Here is an 11,385-nt window from a genome sequence, read left to right as displayed (position 1 = left end):
ATGACCATGTGTAAACGAGCGTAAAGTGTTGATTTTATGCAAACGAAGTTATCTGAAACTGAAAGTTATCGAGAGAGTGTACTTGGAGAAATAAACGTCCGAGCGTTGGTTTGCGTGTTTGTTTCGCCCGGCTTCTACAATCTTTGGCATCTCGCTAACCTGGGTGCGAATTTTTCCCTCTGTAAATAAACTGTGTTGTGAAATGAACAGTCCTTGGCCTCATTAAAGCAAAGCAAGAAGAGTTATGCTATAGAGGTGAAATAAAGCAGCAGAAACCGCTTTTCGAGCCAGTTGGATCAGCGTTATAGAGAAAAACTCTTTCGGAAAGTTCCCGAAAGTCTCAATTCCCATTTTCGTAATATTTCGTCACTCATTCGGAATTCGTCGGATTCTCGGTACCAGTACTTTGCATGCAATACTCAGAAACAAACATGGCGTCCACGAGATTGTGCAGGCTTTGGTATCGAAACTCAAGCTCTGTTATAAATAATACTACCAAGGGATTGAGAAAGGCAGGAAGTTATTCCACGCAGAGACCAACCTGCGTAAGAACTGTTTGATGTCTATGTTACAGACTTAAAGAGCCACATAAAAAAGTATGATTTCACTGTTCTTGCAGGTTGCAGGTGAATTGAGATTTAGACGTTCATACTCTACAGAGGTAGGCTTACACGTAAGGAAAAGTAACGCCCGTTTGGAATTTTTACCTTAGCCTTTGTGATATCTGATAATTCATTTGTGACTAGGTTTAGTCTTTATCAACAATCCTTTTGTCAATTGTTAACTTACAAACTTAAGGCACAGTATTTTGTCAAAGGCATATTGCAGCATGTAACAATAAATGGAGTTGTTAATGGACTCTTAATGATGACAGGGCTCAGAGAATCATGGCTTTCAATTGTTGCACTGTAGATGTACATTTATTGTAATACTATTTTTGGCTTCATTGCACAATTTTGTGTCGCTATAAGAGCCATATTTGCTAGGGATTCTGACCACCATCCAATGTTCACAGAAAACATGTAAGCTTATATCAGTTGATATATGCCGGTTATATTACTTGGACAAATTGAAAGGACATCATATTGCATTTGACAATTTGCTTAAGGGTGCTTATAAATTTCAAGCACCATTGAGTGGGTAATTATAGTCTCCTTTCACTGTAAATCCATTTCCTGACAGAAGACTCTTCTTACCATGAACTTTAGATAGTGTGATTGAAAACATAATGTAAAACTCTTCATGTTAAACATGGTTTTCTCTGGAGGTGCCAGTATAAGAACATGTATTGATTATTTAGATTTTGCAATCTATGTGTTTGGTCTTGCTTTATTTCAATGTTTACAGGGACTCTCATGCTTGCACTTTATGCTTGCATTTTAATGGAAACCAGAATGAAGGCATTATTAATAATATGTAAAAGTTCTAAATTAATAGTTGTTTTATGGGTACTGTATTAAGTTATTGAAGTCATTTCTGTACAGATATGAATTTTCACATGCTTCTATCAAGACTAGTAATTTATGATTTTCATCCTTCTATTTTTTAATTCCCCTTACTTTCTTTCGCTACATTATACTTTAGTATACTATTAACATTATTTCCGACTAAAACTAGACCAGGAAAGTAACACTTATCCCTGGAGATGGAATAGGACCAGAAATTTCAGATGCTGTCAAAACTGTATTTGCTGCTGCAAAGGTATTATTGCTGTTCATGTACATGAGTCTTGAATATTTAACCATGGTAATACACATTTTTCACGGCTGCTTTTGAAGTAGTCATAAGCTCAAGCTACAATCAGGAACAAAAGTAGCTGTTCACTGCCTGAAAACATACGTTGTGCCTTTAAATGTAGTTTGACTTGTCTGCACTCCACATATCTCACCCCCTCTCCCTTTAACAATGCTGTAAACTCATAATAGCATTAACCAAGCCTGTTTCAGCATTGATTGGGCAGTGGGTGGATGGTGGTTATCAACCAAAAAAGGAGTTTTTTCTCTCAGGGGAAGAACATCTCTCTGTCTGAAAACATCCCTTTTGCAAAAGTGTTTCAACACTTTTGTCCCTGATTGCAGCCTATGTCTAACAGTGGCAGTAAATTAAAAAGAATAAATCTCTACTAGAGTATAAAAATTAATATTTAATGGACATCAAATAAAGAATAAAAGTAATATTAATGAATAAAGCAGTCTTAAATGAATACAAAGAAGGGAAGATCCTTATTTCAAAGGGTAATTTTTCTGCGGTTACTTTCAAACCAATAGCAAGTTTTACTAATGATAAGAAAAGACAAACAAACAAACATTTCTGCTGCATGAATGTAGCAACTTAACTACTAGTATTCAAAGACCTCTGGAAGCCATTTGAATATTTCCAATTAATTTCTCGAGGACATGAATATTTCAAAAGTGGAATGTTGATGTCTAATTTTCTTTCAGGTTCCCATTGAATGGGAAGAGGTTACAGTGACACCTATTGTCCTCCCTGATGGTAAGACCACAATCCCAGCAGCAGCAAAAAACTCTATGATGAAGAACAAGACTGGTCTCAAAGGTAGGTTAATTTTTTTTTCAAATGGTAAAAATGCAAGAATAAATAGTTGACCTTAATCTTACTGGTTAACAGCATAACACATTATGACAAAATATGGTAGATTGTATGTGATCAGCACTTACCAGGCCTTGTGTAGCATATCCCAGTCTTGAGATACTTCCTGTTTTTCACATGTCAAGCAGGAAAACATTGTAATCCTGACTATCCCATCACAAGGTGTGGCATGAAAAACATATGCATTCCATTGCGTTAGTGCACCTAATTTTGCATCATTTTTTGGGTAGCAAGGGGGGAGCTCCATTTGACAGTATTCATGATGAACTTTCAATATTGCTAAGTCTTTTTACACATCTGTAAAAATACCATTGATATTGATTCAGATTGTCAAAATAATCATTGGGATTGTACACACTGCAAATGCAATGTTCCTTTGATCTGGGATGGTGTATTTTCTAAGGCAAAACAGAGTAACTTTTGATTAAAAAATTACTTTGCCATAGGGATTAACAATGAAACATGCTTGAATTTGTTACAGGGCCACTGGAAACAAAGATTGGTAAAGGACATGTGTCTATGAATCTGACTCTGAGGAGGTTTGTAACCAATAAATTGTAATTGAGCTAAAGGTTTCAAGCTAAGGGTTCATTTACTGAGCTCACAATTTGAGAGTAACATTCAGGCCCTAAAAGGAATCTCACCTGGGTAATGAATTTGTTTATTCTGGAAATCTGGAAAAAGTATGGAATTTTCCTTACTAGCTTTCCAGATCATAATAGTTTGGATTTTCGAAACATATTTATTATCTATGTCAGCTGCCTTACATCTTCTGTTATAAAGTAGGACTTTGCAACCATTTTATCAATTACGTCCTGAATTTGTGTCTTAAGCAGCTCTGTAATGAATGAACTGATTAATAGGCTTGATTGGTTATATTGATAGATAGTTAATCAGTTGATTTACCCACAGGGTTTTCAGCTTGTATGCCAATGTGCGACCTTGTCGATCCATAGAGGGCTATCCTACAGTGTATAATGATGTTAATCTAGTGACTATCAGAGAAAACACAGAGGGAGAATACAGTGGCATAGAGCATGTAGTAAGTTGACAGTACTAAATGTACCTAAATGTTGTAACAGTACTTGTCATCAGCTCTCTAAAGCAGGGGTTTCGATAATAGCCGGGTAGTGGGTAGATCTACCCGCTTGCAATGAGTGGACTACCCACTTGTAGCTGTCCCAGGTAGCTGTACACAAATAACTAAGACCAGATAATTTCCTCGTGGCTAAGGATTCTCTTCAAGAAATTTGGTAAAATAAGTCTTATGATAATAGGTAAAGAAAAAGAAAGGTACAAGAAAAAACTTTCTAGTGTTAACCCAGCCTTTTGGACCACAAAAGATGAAGGAAAGTGTAACCTTACGTATGAGAACAATTGCTTCAATACGAAGTGAAAAAACTGTGCCAGGCATTCAGCTGAAATCTAGAGGAAACTGGGACTAAGTATGAATAATAATGGCTGCCAAAAGGCAATCATTATTAGCATATTTCACACCAGTGTCGAAACAAAAGAGGTCAAAGAAGAATGATTCTTTGCAAGGTTAGTTCAGTATATTGAAAGGGACACATTTTGGTATTTAATCTTTAATATTATGCTTCTTTTTGTGGTGAAATGTGATTTATTGTTCATGAATTGATTTGAATACAAAGAATTAAAATACCACATGTTATCAACCTTGTCTTTCCAATTGATTGACTTCTAGGAACAACAAAGCAACATAAAAATAGGCCTCAAAACGCAGGAAAATGCATCTGCAAGAGTCTAGAGTTTCAAAATTTCCCAGGGGAACATGCCCCCGGACCCCCCTAGTTGGGAAGTTCCTCTGCCTGTTTTTCTAAACTACCCTCTTGTGCCACAAATTATTGAAACCTCTGCTAAAGGCATTTTCAATCACAAGTAATAACTATAATGAGTTTGATTTTCATCAAGCTCAGTGAGAATAGCTTTTCTTTTTCACTTACTTAGAGGGTAGTCAAAATACAAGACCTAATAGTCAAATTATATGAATTTTTACTAATTAGTCTGTGAGTAGTTGGATCCAGCAAATGGCAACATTGTAAGGGCTCAGATGCCTGAATCCTTGAAGAACAAGTTCATTATTTACAAATATTATGACTCTTATAATTATCTACATTGAAAAGAAATATGTTGTGTCTGTCCAGCAACTGCCTTTTATAACTGGCTACAAGACTGAAATTGAATAGCAACTCAAAATTTGAAAATGATCAAAAGACAACACCTGGGGAGGCCGTCTTGAAATACCTTCAGTTGGTACATGATAATTGAGGCTGTAAGCTTTCTTAAAGTTATAAAAATTATCCCAAACACTTGTTGAAAATTATTTGGTTAGATTGGTTACTTAGAATTTTTACATCCCTGTAAACATCAATAAAATTATTTTGGAGAAATGGTATTTTACAACCAATGAACAGTAAGTTCTGATGGGTCCAACTGTGAGATCACAGCAAGCTCACTGAACATATTATAAAGGCTTCAGGTTACTTGAAAAATTTTCTGTAATCCTTTTTAGTGCAGAGTGCACTATTGGGATGGTTATGGGGGTTGCCTGCCGCTAAGGAACTAAGGCGCTATGGCGCTATGGCGCTATGGCACTATGGCCCTATGGCGCTAAGGTGTAAACTTTAATGTTTGTTTAATTAATTAATTTCAATTAATTAATTAGTCTAGAGGCAGGGAAGTAGTGGGAGTAGGGTGGGAAAGGTACATGTGTACTCTACGTAAAACACATTCCATCGCCGTCGCTTAACTTTGAACATCGCAAAGCTATATATTTGTTTCAGGTAACCCCTTGCTCTCCTTGTGGTACCATTCTCCTTAGAACAAAACTAATTTGCCCTAAACGCATGCGTAGATTAGTTAGGGTTCGTGGCCTCTATATTAGGTGAAGGATACATTGCATACGGAATCACGCACAAATGTTGAGTGGTTTTCCTTATGGTAGAGCTCAACATGTAAGACGCATGCGTTCTAGCATTGTTAGTGTTATACACTATCTTTACACGCAGTATTTTATATATCGTGTCATGTGACCAAGGACGGCAGTTATTTTTCAGGTAGCGCCAGTTGTCCCTTTTTATTGCAAAAGTGAAACGTTACTGTGGCTGCGTAGCTTTTAGAATTACAAACAGGTCGGTTCAACAGATATCATCTGCTGTTTTCAATCTACAGTAGTGTGCTTGTCAGAGTTCAAATATATTGCTTCTCCTTAGCGACTTGTTTATTTCTTGCCTTAATTGTGTCTGTAAGAGAGACCAAAAAGTTCTCAAGTTAGTGGCGTTAATACTCCGCAAATTGTGAATTTGTAACAAAAGAAACCAGAAAAATGCTCAAATATTGCTGCAGACGCCGTGGCACCTAATGAAAGCGCAAATTAATTTAATCAGTCTGTGAGGAGACTCATTCATATCGGCCAAGTAGCGCTGTTTATCTTCAATACTTTTCGTTGAAAAGCTTCTCAGCCATCAATATCGTTGTGTGTTAATTTTGAATTGTTTATTGTTAACAACAAAGGTGGCACAGAAAAAGAAAGTGGTATTTCATGACTATCTGATAATTAAATTAGTTCTTGTTCATCGGTAAAAATTTGCATTTTTAGTAAAACATCGTCTCTGTTCCGTTTCTTCATCACTACATCAGATATTTAACTTTCTTTCATTTATCTCCAAAAAACAAGGACATCTTCCGTATGTTTTGGAGAAAACAGGGGTTTCATATTACATGGCTTTGCGAGGAAAACAAAAGTATCAAGTTACAAAGTTGGCGTGAAGAGCTAAATTGTCACGTTTGCTGCTTCAGCGTATTGTTGAATTTAAAATGAACGAAAATCAACTTAAAGCACCAGTAGTAATTAATTTGTGCGTAATGTTTGGACCTTGAATGAAAATACAACCTTGAAACATACACACTGCAAAGGGGAAAAGCCGTAGCAGACTACCAAGATAGACACAAACCGGAAGTGAACCGAGTAGGGGTGAGTACTTATGGGACTACTGTACCAGAGCTATCAATTGCGCTCTGCACTATCTGAGATTGTCTCACTAGTTATATATATATATTTTTTTCATTAAAGAGGGGACATGTATGTGTGTTAACCTAATGCAAATATGAGTTGACTTCTTAACATTTGCATTTGTCCATCTGTTGATCCAAACAAACTTTTACATCATATCAAATGAATGAGCTGGAAGATCTGATGTCGCTCTGAGAAGGAAACAAAGGTGTCTGTATGTGAACTTCTTGATTATTTCCAGGCCTTTACAAGTTGTTTGTTTTCACAGGTTGTTGATGGTGTGGTACAGAGCATTAAGCTGATCACAAGGGAAGCCTCTCAAAGAGTTGCAGACTTTGCATTCCAGTATGCCAAGGCAAATAACAGACACACCGTGACTGCTGTACATAAAGCCAATATCATGTAAGTAGGAGACAATGACGAAATTGATGCAAACATGAAGGCAGATTTAGTGCCACTATTAGCACTGTTTACCAAAGTTGAGCTGTTTTACTCCTGCAAGACTGAAGTAAACCACCTTACAAGATGCTGGAGTTAAGATACAAATCCATTTTCTATGTCAGAATAATAAAATAACATTAAGTAAACCTACCTTTCATTCAGATACATGCAGTAGGCCTTTTGCATCCTACTTATTAAGGGCTAACAATATATACTTCGTAGTGCATTGAACAAGATGAATATTAAAAAAATGTTTGCTAATACTATACTGTCAGACAAAAAATGCTGACATTTTAATGTCACTACTGCTGAAACATTTGTGTTCATTAATGAATCTGGGTGCTAACACAGAATACTTGACAGTATTCCAAAGACTAGATCCAAACTAATAAATCATGAATATAATTTTTAACATTGTTGAAATTTCATAGCAAAAATAATAAAAAGTTTTAGATGTGGTAAAGAGCACATTCATTTCAATGTCCTATTCATTGTACTTTATCAATGATGATCTAAGAACTTCAAGTTGATTCACTTCTTTCACTCAATTTTCAGGCGACGTTCTGATGGTCTTTTCCTGGAATGCTGTCGAAAGGCTGCTGAGAAGAATAAAGATATCAGATACAACGAGATGTATCTGGATACTACTTGTCTTAATGTGAGTTTTAACACATGCAGTAATTGCTGCTATCTGGATGCCCAGCATTGAGATGCTCGTATTTGACCTTTGCAAGTATTTCAGTCAGTTGCCATGGAACTATATGTCTGGAATTTATGGAAAATGGAAGGGCACATGTAAAAATTCCAAGGAATGTCAATCTTTTATTTTTTTGTTTCTCACTTGTATATTAAGATGCTCTAGGTACTGTGATTGGTCAATGTCTTCTTGTCTCTGCAATTTCAGATTGTCAAAGATCCTTCCAGTTTTGATGTCATGGTGATGCCAAACTTATATGGAGATATTTTGAGGTGGGACATTGGACTGTAATTACCTATGTTTTAAATTATGCAATCTAATAATAGGTCTACATCAATTTTTATTTGTCATTAGTGAAAAAACAGTTTGGTTCAGATAGTTTTACTTTCTTGTAAATGTCATCATATTTAAGATCAGACTGGTCGTTGTTGTTTAGGAAGTGAATGAATCCAGGAGTGTCAGTGATTTAACAAATTGACATCAGTTTTTCATGCGTCTGTCCTGATAGTGACCATAAATTTCATCATAACATTGTCAAAGTAGCTGTGGATCCACAAGGCAATAGATGAATGGATCCGCAGACTACTTTGGCATTGCTATGACGAAATTCAGTCAGTAACAGGACATACGCATGAAAAACTGATGACAATTTTTTTTATTACAGTTATATCAAATTGTCAAATTGACCGCTCTTGCTCGTTGTGTGAACATCGCATAAATTACAGATTTATGTGTCTGTCCTCTTATTGACAATGAAATTTAGCCAATGAGTGTGCAAGAGTTTCTGCAATAATTATTGTTGTAAAATAGTGGGATTGTTTAGCTGATGATACCCCTGGAAAGGACTGTTGCTAGTCAGTGACATTAAAAGAACCACAGAAGTCATCACACTCAAGTTCTGCACCTCTTATGCCATCATAGTCTGTGGTTAACTAATTAAAGGTGATATTTTTCTCATTTTGCAGTGATTTGTGTGCTGGATTGATCGGTGGATTGGGTGTCACACCGAGTGGAAACATCGGAGCTGATGGAGTTGCCATATTTGAATCAGTAAGTGCAGTTCGCTAGATAGGACCTGTAGTGGGGTGTAGTTGGGCTGCATTGTAGGGAAAGTTTTAATCCATAATCCATATTCCGGGCTAGGGAATCCTCTGAATCCCTTGCCTCGGCCAAGTGAGAATGAACAGTTATTTGTCTGACAGGGAAATCTGCTTGTTCCAGACGACTGGATGGCACGTTTTTCAACTCCTGAACTACCATACTTAACATGACACTGTACTGGTGAAACAAACCGACGTGGTACAAAACTTGGACTTGGTAATATGAGTACGAAACGTCTGAATTGACCGGCTGTAAATCGTCCAAGTTGGGTTCCAATCCTCTGGGTACGAAGCTTTTATGGGTACGACACCACACGTACGGAAAGTGTTCAAAGTATTCACGTTTCCTAGCATAAGGGAACTCCCATGAATAGCACCAGTCAGGTTACCCCAGTAGTATTTTATATGGTTGCCCTAAGAATTTGCCCATACCCATTTTTACACTAGTCAGAAAGGCTAATCATTAAGGTGGGTTGTCAGTCTAGGACTATTTAACATAGGGTCGCTACGTTGGTAATTGATTCTCTTACAGTGAATAGTTGGTTCAAGTGATTAAAAGCATGTCAGATGTGGATGTAAGTTATGTTGTTGCTTCCTGCAGGTACACGGCACAGCTCCTGATATCGCAGGTCAGGACAAAGCTAACCCCACAGCACTCCTGCTAAGTGCTGTAATGATGCTGCGGCATATGGAGCTGCATTCACATGCAAAGGATGTAGAGACGGCAGTGCTTGAAACCATCGAAGAAGGAAAGGTAAGCTTCCTTTAACCCTTAATGCCTAAAAACGATCAGTAAGGGATTTCTCGGTACAATACAGGGCTTGGAAAATTAACCAGCCGAACGCCCGGTGCTAGCGAATTTGGCCACCCACTTAATAGCCTGCATGGCCAGCGTTCACAGGGGAGGGAGAGGGGAAAACTAGAAGTTCCAAGCGCGACTGGGGGGGAGGGGGAGGAAGGAGGGAAGGGGCTTGCTGGCGTTCACGTCCCTTCCCTCCTTCCTCTTCCAGATCGTGCTTCGCGCTTCTAGTTCCCCCCCCGCCCCCCCCCCCCCCCTTTGAATGGCGGCCACATAGGCTACCCAGTTAACTATCCCGACGGGCTAGTGCGTAATTACTAGTAGTACGTTCTAACGTGATTTTTAAAACTGTCGACCAACTTTTGTTTAAAGATAAACAGCACGAATTTGTTGTACTTTGTAACAAAACTTAAACGTAAAGTCCGAAATCTTGATCTATAGTGGCGATAGGGATAGAAAAAATTAGACTCGATCGTCCGTATTTTATATAAACTAAATGTGTCAGGTGCACTAAAAAAGACTGGAGAGAGTTCACTAGTTGTTGTGCTCTGTTACAAAACTTCTGGTCTTGGGACTCAGCGAAATTACATTTGGTATCTTAACAGGTGTTGACAGGGGATTTGGGTGGCCAAAGTACATGCTCAGAGTTTACCAAGGAAATCTGCCGCCATCTTGAGTAGCTAACCTCTTTAATTTAAGTCTTCCAGCTGGTTTGGAGTTATATTCCGACACTTGTAATTTCGTTTCTGCTATCCTACTAGTAAACGCTCAAGTAATTTGGTTTATTATATGTTGGTACTACTGTATTTTCTCCAACAGTATTGAAGGTAATTTTTAGTATCTTGAAGAAAGTAATTGCTTCAGACATGCTATAACTCAGGAGAACACTGGTATTTTATTTCTGTTATACAATTTCTTCTATAGTGCCATCTTCGTTCTGCTAGGGTTTGTTTGTTTGAGGTCCACTTAACTCAGTGCTTTTTTCTTCATACAATTTCGAGAACATAAATTTATCTTCTAACACTTTTGTGACATCTTATGTTGCATTCAGGTTGTCAAATGAGTTGTACATTGAATTTTTTGAGACGTTTTTTTCCGTTGTATGCGCTTTATGGCTGTCATCAATTGTTATGATGAGTTTAGATTAATCTTTAATTGAAACCAGATTATGACAAATTGTACATGAAATTAATACAGAAAAATTAAAGCATAATTATTTAACTCGCCATTTCCTCACAATGTCTTTGTAGGGGGCCCCAGGCCTCGGTGGTAACCCGGAATCCACAAAATTACACCAGCAGTAATACGTTAGCTCTATGATCGAGCGAAATTGCCGTTGTGGGTAAACGCGCTAAATACCTGCCAAATCTGTTGAAAATGTTATTAACTCGATTAGGTCAAGGGATAAATGTGAAAGTTAATCAGTAAAGAAATGGTGGTGCATCCTCGGAGGCCTAGTGACAGTCGGGACGACACGAAGTAACCGAGTAGTGAAGTCGGCTCGACGAAATTCTGCAACTGTACCGCTCGGGTTACGTGCTGTTGCTTCGGACTAACTGCTCTTAGCAGGGTTCGCAGGCATCTTGAACGTCGTTGAAGTCCGTGGATTGTTAGACTGTTTTCACTTAGTGGAAGAATTAAAAAAGACCTGTTATTCTTGAACAAATCTGACAGGTATCCCTTAACCTGAGCATGTAGTGTCACA

The 11,385-nt window shown here is 37.7% G+C and overlaps 1 protein-coding gene across 1 annotated transcript; it reads left to right on the top strand.

Annotated features, from left to right (window-relative positions):
- The first annotated feature begins 28 nt into the window (after positions 1-28).
- LOC145478646 (isocitrate dehydrogenase [NAD] subunit alpha, mitochondrial-like) lies at positions 29-10,906 on the top strand. The gene is made up of 12 exons (XM_081456744.1): positions 29-545; positions 620-661; positions 1,618-1,701; positions 2,442-2,556; positions 3,092-3,149; positions 3,523-3,652; positions 6,912-7,045; positions 7,640-7,742; positions 7,989-8,053; positions 8,747-8,831; positions 9,483-9,635; positions 10,286-10,906. Exons 1-12 carry the CDS (start codon positions 411-413, stop codon positions 10,358-10,360), a joined length of 1,179 nt encoding a protein of 392 aa, XP_081312870.1. The 5' UTR covers positions 29-410; the 3' UTR covers positions 10,361-10,906.
- Positions 10,907-11,385: the final 479 nt, after the last annotated feature.

Source organism: Orbicella franksi, chromosome 1 (assembly GCF_964199315.1).
Source record: "Orbicella franksi chromosome 1, jaOrbFran1.1, whole genome shotgun sequence".
NCBI classification, from domain to species: Eukaryota; Metazoa; Cnidaria; class Anthozoa; order Scleractinia; family Merulinidae; genus Orbicella; species Orbicella franksi.
Note: the sequence above shows the minus strand (reverse complement) of the source record. Positions and strands in the feature narration are given on the sequence as shown.

Bases quoted from the DNA above. Each gene is read 5' to 3' on its own strand.
- LOC145478646 (XM_081456744.1), top strand. From the start codon at position 411: ATGCAATACTCAGAAACAAACATGGCGTCCACGAGATTGTGCAGGCTT. The intron at 3,653-6,911 runs GTAAGTTGACAG...TTGTTTTCACAG, and splicing joins ACAGTGGCATAGAGCATGTA to GTTGTTGATGGTGTGGTACA. The intron at 7,046-7,639 runs GTAAGTAGGAGA...CTCAATTTTCAG, and splicing joins GTACATAAAGCCAATATCAT to GCGACGTTCTGATGGTCTTT.